This window comes from Hemiscyllium ocellatum, chromosome 28, assembly GCF_020745735.1.
Source record: "Hemiscyllium ocellatum isolate sHemOce1 chromosome 28, sHemOce1.pat.X.cur, whole genome shotgun sequence".
In the NCBI taxonomy this organism is placed as follows: Eukaryota; Metazoa; Chordata; class Chondrichthyes; order Orectolobiformes; family Hemiscylliidae; genus Hemiscyllium; species Hemiscyllium ocellatum.
In genome coordinates, this window is record NC_083428.1 from 3,410,550 (window position 1) to 3,427,947 (window position 17,398).

Sequence of the window (17,398 nt, forward strand, 5' to 3'; positions counted from 1 at the left end):
CCTCCTTTTGAACATCAAAATGCATGACATCCACTCTTAAAACAATCCATTGCAGATTTCCCTTTCAGAAATATATATTGCCTCTGCCCGAACATATTACAATTTTCAAAGTGCCCTATTAGCACATCCCTATTAATAGATTCTAGCATTTTTCCCGAGTTCCTGCTGCAAGCACACGCTACATAAATGATTGTTCTGTACATTTCATTGGTGAAAATGTTTAAAGTCTTTTTTTTGACTTCATTTATTTTGGGCAGATTCTTGGTTATTTTGTGAGAGGTTCCAGAGTACAATGGCTCAATGTTGACAGAGAGGCAATTAAAAGCATCCCTTGTATTAAAAGTAAGCAGTCAGAGAGAGGAAGATTAACAGGAAATTCACTGCTGTCCCCTGACAACTTTAAACCAAAAGTCCTAGTATCAGTGAAAGCAATGGTCTTCACTAATCACCTTGTATAAAAAAAAACCTGAAGATGATGAGAATCCTATTTATCAAATACACACTTCCATCCCTGAATTTTTTTTAAAATAGATGCACAAAGTTATGACAAGAGGAGTCAAACTTTTAAACTTTTGTAAACAGTTGTTTCCAACCCAGTTTTCACTTTGCCTGCGATGAACACGTGTCGGTCCACGTGTTTAGCTTCTATCTCTTTGTCATGTTAATGTTTGGGGCTGCTGGACTCCTCAGATGGGTGTGAGCTGCTGGGATCCTCAGGGTTGGCTGCCTCAGGGAGCCCATTGAGGTCGGACTTGCTGGCAGCTTTCTCACTGCCTTCAGAGGAGGACACAGCCGCCCCGGTTTTGGGCTGGCTCGTGGTAACGGTACTGGCCCCATTGCCTCCGGAGCCCACGGGGTCAGACTTGCCAAAGTTGAAGAGCTTGCCAGGATTGAAGGGTTTGGTGGGAGATTGAACCTTCTCCCTCTCTGCGGCTCCTTCCTTCTTGCCGTCTGCTGGAGACTTCAGGAACTTGAAGCTCAGGAAGCCTGGCAGCTTGCTCTCACTGCCGGTGGGAGACTGGGGGGTCTTACCAGGGACGGTGTTGCCAGCTCCGCTGCCTGACAGGAACTTGCCCTGGAGCGGGATGATCTGCTTCAGCTTGAGCACATTGTTGGATGCCAGGAGGGAGCTGGGCCGTTTGGGTTTCTCTGCAGCCGGACAGGATGGAACTGCCTTGGATTTACTGTGAGCTCGACTGTGAGCCTGCTCCGAGGATGAGGAGCTGGTCTTGGTCTCTTCCTTGCCCCCCTCCCTGTCCTTCCGGGACTGCACGTTCTCCTTGTGTTCCTGTCGGTGCTTCTCTTCTTCCTCTCGCTGCCTCCTCTTCTGTTGTTGCTGGTAGTGTTGCTGTGCCTGCCTCTCGTGTTTCTGCTCCGAATGGAAGGATATTATAGGATGATTATTAACAAGCTTCTCACCCACCCTGCCAGAACACTCCATGCAATCGAAACAATGAGGCTTGTGTGGTTGCGTGGTAGTGTCTCTACTTCTGTGACAGGAGGCCCACCTGCTCCCGAGGGCTGTCAGAACATCCTGCCTGTCCCCTGCAAACACACTGCCCTCTGAGAGGTTGCTCTCAGCTAGTACCTGGCAATTACCTCACCAGCTCCCAGCCAGCCCAGCACACGGCCGTACCTTAAAGGCCTCCCTCCGTTGATATTCCAGTTTCGCCATTTCCTCAGCCACCCAGGCAGGAACATCGGGGATTGCGATTTGCAGCACGTACTTCAGCAGGAACGCAAAGTGCTGCAACAATCAAAACTACTTCATTGGAGATTTATCAACATGATATACCCCGCACCCCTCACTGTACCACCCTGATATACCCTGCACCCCTCACTGTACCACCATGATATACCCTCACCCCTCACTGTACCACTCTGATATACCCTGCACCCCTCACTGTACCACCCTGATATACCCCGCACTGTACCACTCTGATATACCCTGCACCCCTCACTGTACCACCCTGATATACCCCGCACTGTACCACACTGATATACCCTGCACCCTTCACTGTACCACACTAATATACCCCGCAACCCTCACTGTACCACCCTGATATACCCTGCACCCCTCACTGTACCACTCTGATATACCCCGCACCCCTCACTGTATCACTCTGATATACCCTGCACCCCTCACTGTACCACCATGATATACCCTGCACCCCTCACTGTACCACCCTGATATACCCCGCACTGTACCACACTGATATACCCTGCACCCTTCACTGTACCACACTAATATACCCCGCACCCCTCACTGTACCACCCTGATATACCCTGCACCCCTCACTGTACCACTCTGATATACCCCGCACCCCTCACTGTACCACTCTGATATACCCTGCACCCCTCACTGTACCACCATGATATACCCTCACCCCTCACTGTACCACCCTGATATACCCTGCACCCCTCACTGTACCACCCTGATATACTCTGCACTGTACCACACTGATATACCCTGCACCCTTCACTGTACCACACTAATATACCCCGCACCCCTCACTGTACCACCCTGATATACCCTGCACCCCTCACTGTACCACTCTGATATACCCCGCACCCCTCACTGTATCACTCTGATATACCCTGCACCCCTCACTGTACCACCATGATATACCCTCACCCCTCACTGTACCACCCTGATATACCCTGCACCCCTCACTGTACCACTCTGATATACCCTGCACCCCTCACTGTACCACTCTGATATACCCCGCACCCCTCACTGTACCACTCTGATATACCCTGCACCCCTCACTGTACCACCATGATATACCCTCACCCCTCACTGTACCACCCTGATATACCCTGCACCCTTCACTGTACCACACTAATATACCCCGCACCCTTCACTGTACCACACTAATATACCCCGCATCCTTCACTGTACCACCCTGATATACCCTGCACCCCTCACTGTACCACCCTGATATACCCTGCACCCCTCACTGTACCACCATGATATACCCTGCACCCCTCACTGTATCACCCTGATATACCCTCACCCCTCACTGTACCACTCTGATATACCCCGCACCCCTCACTGTACCACTCTGATATACCCTCACCCCTCACTGTACCACCCTGATATACCCTGCACCCCTCACTGTATCACCCTGATATACCCTGCACCCCTCACTGTATCACCCTGATATACCCTCACCCCTCACTGTACCACTCTGATATACCCCGCACCCCTCACTGTACCACTGATATACCCTGCAGCCCTCACTGTACCACTCTGATATACCCTGCACCCCTCACTGTACCATCCTGATATACCCCGCACCCCTCACTGTACCACTCTGATATACCCTGCACCCCTCACTGTACCACGCTGATATACCATGCACCCCTCACTGTACCACGCTGATATACCCTGCACCCCTCACTGTACCACCCTGATATACCCTGCACCCCTCACTGTACCACACTGATATACCCTGCACCCCTCACTGTACCACGCTGATATACCATGCACCCCTCACTGTACCACTCTGATATACCCTGCACCCCTCACTGTACCACGCTGATATACCCTGCACCCCTCACTGTACCACACTGATATACCCTGCACCCCTCACTGTACCACGCTGATATACCATGCACCCCTCACTGTACCACTCTGATATACCCTGCACCCCTCACTGTACCACGCTGATATACCATGCACCCCTCACTGTACCACTCTGATATACCCTGCACCCCTCACTGTACCATCCTGATATACCCCGCACCCCTCACTGTACCACTCTGATATACCCTGCACCCCTCACTGTACCACCCTGATATACCCTGCACCCCTCACTGTACCACACTGATATACCCTGCACCCCTCACTGTACCACGCTGATATACCATGCACCCCTCACTGTACCACTCTGATATACCCTGCACCCCTCACTGTACCACGCTGATATACCCTGCACCCCTCACTGTACCACACTGATATACCCTGCACCCCTCACTGTACCACGCTGATATACCATGCACCCCTCACTGTACCACTCTGATATACCCTGCACCCCTCACTGTACCACGCTGATATACCATGCACCCCTCACTGTACCACTCTGATATACCCCGCACCCCTCACTGTACCATCCTGATATACCCCGCACCCCTCACTGTACCACTCTGATATACCATGCACCCCTCACTGTACCACGCTGATATACCATGCACCCCTCACTGTACCACGCTGATATACCATGCACCCCTCACTGTACCACGCTGATATACCCCGCACCCCTCACTGTACCACTCTGATATACCCTGCACCCCTCACTGTACCACCCTGATATACCCCGCACCCCTCACTGTACCACTCTGATATACCCTCACCCCTCACTGTACCACCCTGATATACCCCGCACCCCTCACTGTACCACCCTGATATACCCCGCACCCCTCACTGTAACACCCTGATAGACCCCGCACCCCTCACTGCACCACTCTGATATACCCTCACCCCTCACTGTACCACCCTGATATACCCCGCACCCCTCACTGTACCACGCTGATATACCATGCACCCCTCACTGTACCACGCTGATATACCCCGCACCCCTCACTGTACCACTCTGATATACCCTGCACCCCTCACTGTACCACCCTGATATACCCCGCACCCCTCACTGTACCACTCTGATATACCCTCACCCCTCACTGTACCACCCTGATATACCCCGCACCCCTCACTGTACCACCCTGATATACCCCGCACCCCTCACTGTAACACCCTGATAGACCCCGCACCCCTCACTGCACCACTCTGATATACCCTCACCCCTCACTGTACCACCCTGATATACCCCGCACCCATCACTGTACCACACTGATATACCCCGCACCCCTCACTGTACCACTCTGATATACCCCGCACCCCTCACCCCTCACTGTACCACTCTGATATACTCTGCACCCCTCACTGTACCACACTGATATACCCCACACCCTTCACTGTAACACTCTCTGATATACCCCACACCCTTCACTGTAACACTCTCTGATATACCCCACACCCCTCACTGTAACACTCTCTGATATACCCCACACCCCTCACTGTAACACTCTCTGATATACCCCACACCCCTCACTGTACCGCTGTGATATACCCCACACCCTTCACTGTAACACTCTCTGTTATACCCCACACCCCTCACTGTACCGCTGTGATATACCCCACACCCCTCACTGTACCACCCTGATATATCCTACACCCCTCACTGTACCAATCTGATATACCCCACACTCCTCGCTGTAATGCTCTGATATACCCCACACCCCTTACTATACCAATCTGATTGACCCCACACCCCTAAATGTAACACTGATAAACCCCACAGTCAAGAATCTGGTGCTGGAAAAGCACAGCAGGTCAGGCAGTATCCGAGGATCAGAAGAATAGACGTTTTGGGCATAAGTCCTTCATCAGAAATGAGGCTTTGTGGACCTGGGGGGCTGAGCGATAAATGGGAGTGGATCCGGCTAGTGGGAAGGTAGCCTAGAGTGTGATAAGTAGATGCAGGTGAGGGTAATGGTGATAGATCGGAGAGGAGATGGAGTGAATGGATGAGAAAGACTATGCCAGTGGTGCCACTCTGGAGGCTTGGGACTGGGATTAGGTGGGGGAGGGGAAATGAGGAAACTGGTGAAATCCATATTGCTGTCCTGGGGTTGGAGGGTTCCAAGGCAGAAGATGAGGTGTTCTTCCTCCAGGCGTCGGGTGGTTAGAGTTTGGTGGTGGAGGAGGCCCAGGACCTGCACGTCCTTGGTGGAGTGGGAATGGGTGTTGAAGTGTTCAGCCACAGGGCGGTGGGATTGGTTGGTGTGGGTGTCCCAGAGATACTCTCTGAAACAATCTGCAAATTGGTGTCCTATTTCCCCGATGTAGAGGACACCACATCGGTAGATGACATTAGTGAAGTACAGGTAAATTTCTGTTGGAAGTGGAAAGGTAATTTGGGGCCTTGGACAGAGTTGAGGGGAGAGGTGTGGGCGCAGGTTTTGCTCTTCCTGCGGTAGCCGCGAAGGTGCCAGGAGTTGGGTGAGGGCTAGTGGGGGCATGGATCTGACAACAGAGCCGCAGTGTGAATGGTCTCTCCGAAACGCTGATAAAGGTGTGGAAGTGTAGGTGATGCGCTGAAAGGCAACATCGACCACGTGGGAGGGAAAATTGCAGTCTTTGAAGAAGGAGGCCATTTGTAGTTTTCTGTGGTGGAATTGATCCTCCTGGGAACAGATGCGGCAGAGACAGAGGAATTGGGAACAATGGATGGTGTTTTTACAGGAGACAGGATGGGATGAGGTGTAGTCCAGGTGGCTGTGGAAGTTGGTGGGTTTGTAGTAGATATCCGTGTTGAGTTGGTTGCCAGAGATGGAGATGGAGAGGTCCAGGAAAGGGAGGGAGGTGTCCAAGATGGACACCTATAGCTGGAAACCACAGCTCCCTGGACTACACCTTCTCCCATCCTGCCTCCTGTAAAAACTCCATCCTTTATTTCTAACTCCACTACCTCTGCCGCATCTGTTCCCAGGACGACCCATTCCACCCTAGAAAATCCCAAATGGCCTCCTTCTTCAAAGACTGCAATTTCCCCTCTCACGTGGTCGATGATGCCCTGCAGCACATCTCAACCACTTCCTGCATCTCTGCCCTTGAACCCCACCCCTCCCAAATCAACAAGGACAGAACCCCCCCTCCCCTTCCTCAACTTCCACCCCACCAACCTCTGGATACATTGCATCATCCTACGCCACCTACAAACAGACTGCACCACTGGGATATATTTCCCTCCCCACCTCTATCAGCATTTCAGAGAGACCGTTCCCTTCATGACCCCCTTGACTTCAACACCCCTCCAATCCCCCAAGGACATGCAGATTCTGGGCCTCCTCCATTGCCAAACCCTAACCACCTGATGCCTGGAGGAAAAACGCCTCAAATTCTGCCTATGGACCTTGCAACCACACGGGATCAATGTAGATTTCACCTTCCCCACCTTATCCCAGTCTCAAGCCTCCAACTCAGCATCACTCTCCTGACCTGTCTATAGTCTTTCCCATCTATCCGCTCCACCCTCCTCTCTGAGCTATCACCACCACCCCTACCTTCATCAACCTATTGCATTCTCAGCTACCTTACCCCCAACCGCACCCCCCTCCCATTTACCTCTCAGCACCCCCCGGGCCCACAGGCCTCATTCCTGATGAAGGGCTTATACCTGAAACGTTAATTCTCCTGCTCCTCAGAAGCTGCCTGACCTGCTGTGTCCTTCCAGCCCCTCACTCTTGACTCTGATTTCCAGCATCTGCCATCCATACTTTCACCTGGTTGATATACTCCACACCCCTTTTACCTCCAGGACCACTACAAGGATGATGGCCATCTCGGGACTGAGTGAGGGAAAAAGGCGCTGAAGTTGTCCACACTGGCCAATCAGATAGCAGTTCACGATAATGGCTAACACTCCCATTGCCTCCATCACATTCTGTGGGGAAACAGCAAGAAACTGAAGGTCAGTTGAGGCACAGACTCCCCCCTATCCAGCCTCAGGGTAACCTGCACAGAATCAACACAGAGCAACTCCCACCCAGCACCAGGTCAATGAGCAGCAATGTTAACACAAAGAAACAACCCTCAGTTCCATTTCATTGAAAGGAACGCACCATCAATCCTGCTGTAGATCTTCATACACAGAGCAATCTATACAACATTTTACCAATAAAACTGCAGTGGACTGGATCAAATATGACCACACCTTGTGTATGTTTTACAGAATTGCAATTCCTCTCTCAATTTTAGAGAATAGCAGTCCCTGTCTACATTATAAAGAATAGCAGTCCCTGTGTAGATTACAGAGAACAGTGACCCCTGTGCATGTTGTAGAGAATAGCAGTCTCTGTATATTAAAGATAATGACAGTCCCTGTGTATATTGTAAAGAATAGTATTCCCTGTGTATGTTATAGAGAATAGCAATCCGTGTGTACATTATTGCCAATAGCAGCCCCTGTTCATATTAGAGAGAAGAGCAGTCACTAAGTATATTATAGATATGAGCATTCCCTGTGCATGTTGTAGTGAATAGCAGTTCTTATGTGTATTAAATAAAAATATATGCCTTCTGTCTATTATAGAGTACAGGGTGTATTTCAGTCTCTATGTAGGTTATATAGAACAGTTGATCCTGTGTATATTATAAAGAATAGCAGTCCCTCTGTATATGAGAAAATAGACAGTCCCTGTCTATATTACAGGGAATAGCAGACCCTGTGTACATTAGAGAATAGCAGACCCTGTGTATTATTATAGAGAATAGCAGTTTCTATGTATATTAGAGAATAACAGTCCTTGTGCATGTTATAGGGAAAAGCAGACCCTGTGTATATTATAGAGATAGCAGCCTTGGTGTTTTTATAGTGAATAGTTTCCATTTGTATGCTGTAGAGAATAACAGCTCTTGCAGGTAAAGCTTAGATTTCACATTCATGCGGAGATAGTACTAACTTGATGTGGGTAAGTGTTTGTCCTACCTGCCACTGGCCAATACTGTCCACTCTCTGGCCAAATGGCCTCTGGGAACCAGTGCACAATTTGAAGGCATCACTGCGGATCTCAATGACGTTATTGATGAGGGCGCACATGGCAGCGAGGGGAAACGCAGATGAGAAGAGCACCACATAGCCAAACTGGATAAACATCTCCTGGTAATCCTGGAAAGTGTCCTGTGAAAATGAGGGAAGAACCTTGGAGACGATGTGAACCAAATCATTTGTTCAAAGTGGCTGGGCAGAAAATGGTTAAAAAGACATTACATTGAGGCATCGAATGCATAGGAGGTTATGAGACGTCTTTCTAAACCATTGGCTCAGTGGGGGTTATATTTCTGAATTAGTGCATTCTGGTTTAGGAAGAATGTGAAGGACTTAGAGGTGGTGCAGATCTGATTAGTAGGAATGATTCCAGTGTTGAGTGATTTCATGTCAGGGAATAGTTTTCAGAAGCTAAGGCTGTTCTCTTGTGAGAAAAGGAGACTGAGAGGCACAGTGACTTGGTAGTTAGCGATGCTGCCCAACAGCGCCAGGGACCTGGGTTTGACTCCACCCTCAGGCGCCTGTCTGTGTGGAGTTTGCACGTTCTCCCCGTGTCTGCGTGGGTTTCCTCCGGGTGCTCCAGTTTCCTCCCACAGTCCAAAGATGTGCAGGTTAAGTGGATTAGCCACGAGAAACACAGGGTTACAGGAATAGGGTGGGGATGTGTTGGGTCTGGGTGGGAGTTCTTTGGAGGGTCGTTGTGGACTCGTCAGCTCTCTGCGCTGAAGGGATTCTATGATTTGATCGAGGTGCTGTACGTCATACAGGATCTGAGCAGAGCAACTGTCCCATTTGTGGAAGGGTCAACCATAAAAAAAACAAAAGTATGAAGAATCAGAGACAGCACAAAGAAAAATGTTTGCCCCAGAGCAGGTTATTAGGGTTTGGGAAGTACTGCCTGGTGGAGGCAGGTTCAACTGTAACTTCTAATTGGGAATTGGATAATTATCCAAAAAGACAGAAGTTAATGAACAACAGGAACTTCTGAGACTTTATAAAGCTCTAGTTAGGCCCCATTTAGAATACTGTGTCCAAATTTGGGCCCCACACCTCAGGAAGGACATACTGGCGCTGGAGCGTGTCCAGCGGAGATTCACACAAATGTTCTCTGGAATGGGAGGCTTAACTTACGATGAATGGCTGAGGATCCTGGGATTGTATTTATTAGAGTTTAGACGGTTGAGGGGAGATCTAATAGAAACTTCCAAGATAATGCATGGCTTCGAAAAGTTGGACACTGGGAATTTGCTTCCGTTAGGTGGGCACAACCTTAGAATTAAAGGGGGCAATTTAGAATGGAAATGGGGAGACATTTCTTCAGCCAGAGAGTGGTGGGCCTGTGGAATTCATTGCCATGGAGCGCAGTGGAGGACAGGACATTAAATGTCTTCAAGGCAGAGATTGGTAAATTCTTGATCTTGCAAGGAATAAAGGGCTACGGGTAAGTGGAGTTGAAATGTCCATCAGCCATGATTGAATGGCGGAGTGGACTTGATGGGCCGAATGGCTTTACTTCCACTTCTGTGTCTTATGGTCTTAGGAAAAGGGCAGAGGGACTGCAATGAGCTGAATTGCTCTTGGAGAGAGCTAGCACAGGCAAGATAGGCCGAATGGCTTCCTGTGTGCTGCAACCAAGAGGGAAGAAGAAAGAAGCAGAGAAGGAGAGAGGACGTTCGAGTGAGGGGAATAGTCTGAGGCAGGAATGGAGAGGGAAGGAAAGAGAAGCATGGGAGCGAGAGTGAAGGGGGAACGGGAGCATGTGGGTGGGGGGATTCAGGGAAATGGGGAGGTGAAACATGGGGGGGTGTGAAACCACAGGAGTGTGAAATGTGGGAGAAAGAGTGAGGGGGAAACAGGGGATTGAAATGGGGAGATGTGAAACGAAGGAGAGAAAGGAGGAATGTGGGAGGTGAAACATGGGGGTGTGAAATGGGGGAAGAGTGAAATGTGGAAGAGAGAGGGGGTGAAATGTGAGGGGGTGACCTCAAAGGGGGAAACGTGGGAGAGAATGAGGCAAAAGGAGATGAAAAGATGTTGAAGGGGATCGAGAGAGGGAAGGGTTGAAAGAAGGCAAGAAAGGATTAAAGATTGAAAGCATGAGACAGAGGGAGAGAAAATAGAGACTGAAAGGGACTAGAAGGAAGAGGAGTGGGTAGGGTGAAATATAAAAATAAAGCTGAAATCGGGGGAAACCACAAGAGAAAGGATTTCAAAGGTCACCATTAGATTTAGATTTTAGTGAATTCAAATTTCACCAACTGCTGTGGTGGGTCTTAAACCCATAACCCCACAGCAATTGCCCTTTGGGTGACTAGGCCAGTGAGTTAATCAGGACATCATGTCTTCACATAGAACAGATGAGAAGAACAAGGGGAGTTGTGTGGGGGAGCAGATGCAGACTATACCTCCCTGTAGGATAAAGGTGAGAGTGGGGAGGACAGAGTGGTAACTAGGGAAAGAAACAGATGAAGGGGACCGAGAGAGAGAAGGCAGGGAACGGAGAATGGAAGTGAGGGGTTGGGAGAAGATTGCAAAAAAAGAATCCTCTCAAGCCTTTGGAACCTTCTCCACTGCCTCAAGACGGAGCACTCTCCTTCATAGAAGCACTTGTGCAAAGACAGTTGTAATGCAGAACACCCGACAATCAACTTGCTCCCAGTAAATCCCCACTGGTGACTGATCATCTTTCAGTACTGGTGTTAGCAAGAAATAATGTCCCAAACACTGGGAGAATCAGCATCCAGCCTCTGTACCCTGCTTTAAAGGAATGGCAATGGGACCTTTAAGAAGTACCTGACAGGTTACACAGGGCTGTCTCACCCAAACCCCAGCACCTGGGACAGAGCAGCACTACCCCCCCTCGACCAGCCCCCATCTCCCCACCCACACTGCATTGATGGTATGCACCTTTTTCAATGCTTGGTGGTGTGAATAAAATTCAGAAACTGGAAGAATGATCAAACGAATCAGAAACGACAAAACAAGGGGGAAAATGAAGATCTGATCCACTAGCAGAGCCTAGTATATGCAGGACATCACTGGAGACCATCGTCCTGACTGTTGTCCCAGCTGGGATCAGTGCAATGGCACAGTTTGGGAATGGATCTGGAGTGTGAATGGATCTGTGGTTCAATACAGACTGATGTTCTGCAGATTTGCTCTGAGCAGCAGAACGTGATTTGAATTTGAAATCATCACAAGAGAGGGAACAGCTTCACACCAGCAGAGGGAGCAACCAGACGTGATCCATGACTAAGCCCAATCTCCACCAGGACTGAGGTGGCCCAGCACTACGTGTGTGTGTGTGTGTGTGTGTGTGTGTGTGTGTGTGTGTGTGTGTGTGTGTGTGTGTGTGTGTGTGTGTAAGTAAAACAGGGGATTGAGTATATCAGCACTGCCTGTGTGTGTGTATGTGTATATACACATGTGTAAAACGGGGGCAATTGAGTGTCTCAATACTTACCATGTGTGTGCATGAGAGTGTGTGTGAGAAAGAGAAAATAAGAGAGAATGTGTACATGTGTGTGTATATGTGTGTAAAACAGGGGGGAATTGAGTATCCCAGCATTGACTCTGTGTGTGCGTGTGTGTGAGAAAGAGAGTGTGTGCGTGCGTGTGTGTGTAAACAGGGGGGGGATTGAGTATCCAAGCACTGCATGTAACCTGAATGTTCTAACAACAACCAATTGTATTGATCTAGCATCTTTAATTTAGTATAACGTTCCAAGATGTTACTGTCAGCCAACATTTGACATTGACCCCTTCAGACTCCCTCTGTCCCTGTCTGGTGATTATCTCAAATACAAATCACGTTCTGCTGCTCAGAAGAAATCTGCAGAATGTCAGTCTGTACTGAACCACAGAGCTATCCATCCAGACAGACAGACACACTCCCAGGTCCATTCCCAATCCGTGCCATCCACTGATCCCAGCTGGGACAGTGATCCAGTACCTAAAATTCCAGAGGCTGAGCGGAGAGCAACGTTTTGAGGGGATTTGAAATTGGGGATGAACACGAGGTCAGAATTGGAGGATTGCAGATATATCCTGGGGAACAGGGTCCAAGTCTGGGGGAGATTCTCACACGATGAAAAAGGTGAGGCTGTGAAGGTTTTGAAACTAAAGAGACCAGTTTTAATCTGAGACATTCCTCAATGCGGAGCCAATGTAGACCAGCAGCAAGGAGCTGAGGCCTGGGCAGGAGATGGTGGGAAATCGGATAAAGGCAGCGGAGTGTGAGTTTATGGAAGGATTTGGGAGTCTGTTGCAGGTGGTTTAACAAAACTATGTGTCTTTAACAGGACAGGGTGTGATTTTAACAGGACAGGGTATGATTTAACAGGACAGAGCGTGATTTTAAGAGGACATGGTGCGGTTTAACAGGACAGGGTGTAGTTTAACAGGACAGTGTATGGTTTAACAGGACAGTGCGCAGTTTAACAGGATGGTGTGTAGTTTAACAGGACAGTGTATGGTTTAACAGGACAGTATGTGATTTGTTGACCAGCACTGACCTCGTATTTTTGCATACAGCTCTCAATTTCTCCCTGGGTCAGAGGAGCATCATCATAATCATCTGGCGGGTCCATCCAGGAGAGTCTGTTGCTGGGGGGCTCGCTGTTCTCTCTTTGCTCTGTGTTCTTCTCCTTCCTCCTGTGTCTCAGCATCACGCTCAGCTCCTTCCCATCCTCGCCACCGTCCCCATCATCAGTCTCGATCTTCATATCGTGCTCACACAGTTCAAACACCAGTCCTCCCTCAGCCCCTCGCTCCACCAGGATTGGACTGCCTTCCTCCATTAGCATACCTTGTATTAGACCCTCCATCTCACAGTTCCTCTCTTCCTTCACCCCCTTCTGCCCACTCCCGGCAAAGCTCACTTTCTTGGAGAGGCGAAGGCCACAGTCCAGGACACTATCCTTGTCTCCGTCCTCCTCGTTCTGCTGCTCCTCTTCCTCAGGAGCACCACAAGCCCCGTTCTCACACTTGCGCTCCTGCTCCAGGTGCCCGTCTCCCCGGTTGGCGTCTGCTTGTCCCGCACTGTCTTCTCCTGGTGCCCGTGCACTCTCACTGACCTGGCGCGGTGTGTACCTGAACAGGTTGCTCAGCATCCTGACTGTCACCTGCAGAGTGAGGTGCCCCTGCTTGTATTTCTCATAGAACAGGGGCTGCAGAACTTCCTTCACATTCAGGATGATCTGCCTGGTTATTAACAGAGCAGCCAACATCTGTCAACAGAAAGATAAAAAAACAAGATAAAGATCACACCGCTGCAGTTGTTCACACACACCAGCCGTCAACCTTATTTGTATTCACTTGTGGGATGTGGGTGCCACTGGCTGGGCCCAGGATTGAGAAGGCAGTAACCAGCTGTCTTTTTAAACTGCTTTGATGAATCAGTCACCGCTTCCCAAACCCTCAGCATTTCATATCTTTTACTCAGCCCCATACAATCATCTGCAATGTCCATGGATACTGTTCCAGAAAGAAAAACAGGTTTAATATATGCTCAGTCTCCCACACACACACCCACCCACACTTTTTCTCTCTCAGTGTGGCACTCAGTCCCCTGTTTTACACAGACACACACACACAGAGTCGGTGCTGGGACACAGTTTCTGGTCCTGTGTTTAACTGCATATTTCTAAACAATTGTCCTCTCTCTGTGTGCTTAGCATCTTGATGATCGCGTGATGCTGCAGATCTTGTAAATCTACATGTGAGTCTTTGAGCAGGGGCTGATGTCATTATTGCATTCCCTTGGTCGGGGTGTGTGTGTCTGTGAGCGAGTGTGAGTCTGTGTCTGTAGTGAGTGTGTGTGAGGTCTGTGTCTGTGATTGGAGTGTGTGTGTGTGTGTGTGTGTGTCGGGGGGTGTGTGAGTATGTGTCTGGGGGTGTGTGCAAGTGAGTGTCTGTAGTGAGTGTGTGTGTGGTCTGTGTCTGTGTGTGTGTGTGTGTGTGTGTGCGTGCCTGTGTGTGTGTGTATGCTTGTGTCTGTATGTGTGGGTGGGGGAGGGGGGGGGGGGGCTGGGAAATTGGCTGCAGTCTGGTGCTGTCTTTATAACATTCAATCAATGCTTTCTGGGCAGCCCTACTGCTAATTCTCTCACTCCCAGAGCCAATCATATCCCCCATCCTAAGTCATCTCTGTGATATCCCCAATTAATATTCATCAGTTGCAGTGTAATATTAATCATTATTTTTGCCATTATTAATATTTCGCCGTTGGAATGAGCCATCTTAGCAGACCTAGTTGGAATTGTGCACTGTACCTATGCTGTAATCCACACGGATAAGGAGTAAATCCTGGGAAATATCAATAGCTGAGTGCAGATATAATTGGCCTCTTCCTGATTCAGTATTGCTCTCTGATTTTCAGATTGTTTGTTTAGAAATATCTCAAAGTCCGTCAAAAATTCCAGTAGGTGCGAGGGATTCAAAACCCCACTCTCGGCGCAGTACTGGGGGAATGCTGAACTGTTTGAGGTGTCATCATTGAGGGGAGACATTAAAGCCAGCATCTCACCAGCCTCTCCTATTGTCATTCCCTCTTTATTCACATCAGCTGACCATTGGCTCCGTGTTGTGGGATCTTACTGTGTACATTGGCTGTCACGTTTCTTACATTGCTGCATTGACAACATTAAAAGGTGTGTCAGTGGCTGTAAATCCATGAGATAATCTGAGGCTGTGAATGACGTGACAGAAAGTCAACTTTTTTTTTTACAGCATTCATTATGCTTCAGTCTGGTTTGCAAATCAATCCATTCCTGCCTCACCTTTCCCTGTCTTTGTAAACCTGCTCAAGGCCACAATGTCTACAGTCTCACCATGAACTCGAACCCAGGGGGATGGACCCAAACTCAGGGTAAAATCCTAATATTTCCCTTCTTTGCTCAGAAAACTGTTCAGGAGAAGGTGAGAACTGCAGATGCTGGAGACCAGAACCAAAAAAATGTGGTGCTGGAAAAGCACAGCAGGTTAGGCAGCATCCGAGGGGCAGGAGAATCAATGTTTCAAGCATATGCCCTTCAGGGATTCCTGGTGTAAGGCTTATGCCTGAAATATCGATTCTCCTGCTCCTTGGATGCTGCCTAACCTCAGAGTCATGGAGATGTACAGCATTAAAACAGATCCTTCGGTCCAACTCATCCATGCTGACCAGATAGCTTAACCTAATCTAGTCCCATTTGCCAGCACCCGGCCCATATCCCTCTATACCCTCCACATTCATATACCCATCCAAATGCCTTTTAAATGTAATTATACCAGCCTCCACCGCTTCCTCTGGCAGCTCATTCCATACACGCACCACCCTCTGCGTGAAAAAGTTACCTGTTAGGTCTCTTTTAAATTCTGCCCTCTCACTCTAAACCTACGCCCTCTAGTTCTGGACTCCCCTACCCCAGGGAAAAGACCTTGTCTATTTACCCTATCCATGCCCCTCATGATTTTATAAACATCTGTAAGGTCACCCCTCAGCCTCCGACACTCCAGGGAAAACAGCCCCAGCCTATTCAGCCTTTCTCTATAGCTCAAACCCTCCAACCCTGGCAACATCCTTGTAAATCTTTTCTGAACTCTTTCAAGTTTCACAACATCTTTCCGATAGGAGAGAGACCAGAATTGCCCGCAATATTCCAACAGTGGCCTAACCAATATCCTGTACAGCCGCAACACGACCTCCCAACTCCTGTACTCAATACTCTGACCAATAAAGGAAAGCATACCAAATACTTTCTTCACTATCCTGTCTTGCTGTGCTTTTCCAGTGCCACACTTTGACTTAGAAAACTGTTGAGTCAGAGAAGACGTGTGGGACATGGCACTAAGAATAGATCGAGAAGCAGAGAGGTGGGAGTATGGTAGAGGAGAAGGTGAGTGAGGAGGCGAGGAGAAGGTGAGTGAGGAGGCAAAGAGAAGGTGGGGGAAGGAGTGAGAGATGGATGGGGAGAGGGTGTAGGGAGACTGAAGAGCATGCAGACTGCAGAGGGTGAAGAAGGCAGGTCCCCTCAAAGGGGGCAGTTAGGAACAGGCCAGCCACTGAGCCCCCACGTTCCCATGAATGAATAAACAAAGAGGGGAGGTAAATCCAGGAAGGGAATAATTGGGAGGTGGGAGAGAGAGAGAGGCAATTTCTTATTTGGTAAACAAATTATCCATAATACCAAGAGGGAAAAACATGGCAACATTCAGTGTTGCTGTGAACTCCGCCCCCTCTCCTCCCCACCCTCCTCCCCACCCTCCTCCCCTTCCAACACCCCACCTTCTCCTCTTGTCTCCCGTCTCACCTCCCTCTCTTCCCTAACCCTTGCCCTCCCCTTACCCCCTGACCCCAGGCTGCAGGATTTCTGGTTTGGGGTAAGGACTGAATTCACATGGAAGCATGTTTGCCTTCCCATCCTGCCTGTCTCCTGTGCAGTTTGTGCTGACTCAGGGCAATACGGCTGCACTGCAGTCTGCCAGCTCTGAGCTGCAGTGCTGTGCTCGGCCGGGGGGCCGGGGAACGGTGCCTGTTACAGCCTGACTAAACTCAGTACCTCTGCCGTGACTGCTGTGACCAGTCATTGGGGCCAAGCTGCAGTGACAGAACACAGAGACTTTTAACCCCACTCCTGCTCTCAAATGAAAAGCCCCTCTGATCTGGCCATGGTGGGGGGGACAGGCATCAGTGGGCATGAAGGGAATAGCTAATGGGGGTTGGATAGCAGGATAGGTAAGTATAGTGCAGAGCGACAGATCAGAAGGGGCTACTCCACAGCAGGTTAGAGGTAGGGTATGGTTAAGAA

The 17,398-nt window shown here is 49.4% G+C and overlaps 1 protein-coding gene across 2 annotated transcripts in view; it reads right to left on the reverse strand.

Moving 5' to 3' along the window:
* Positions 1 to 503: 503 nt before the first annotated feature.
* ano8b (anoctamin 8b) overlaps positions 504 to 17,398 on the reverse strand; it is a 121,087-nt gene continuing 104,192 nt past the window's right edge. For both annotated transcript variants that reach the window (XM_060846363.1, XM_060846362.1), the window contains 5 exons: positions 13,124 to 13,837; positions 8,550 to 8,741; positions 7,374 to 7,505; positions 1,637 to 1,747; positions 504 to 1,369 (listed from right to left, as the gene is read on the reverse strand). In XM_060846363.1, coding sequence (XP_060702346.1) covers positions 662 to 1,369; positions 1,637 to 1,747; positions 7,374 to 7,505; positions 8,550 to 8,741; positions 13,124 to 13,837 — 1,857 coding nt within the window. In that variant the 3' untranslated portion in view covers positions 504 to 661. The remainder of the gene's footprint in view (positions 1,370 to 1,636; positions 1,748 to 7,373; positions 7,506 to 8,549; positions 8,742 to 13,123; positions 13,838 to 17,398) is intronic.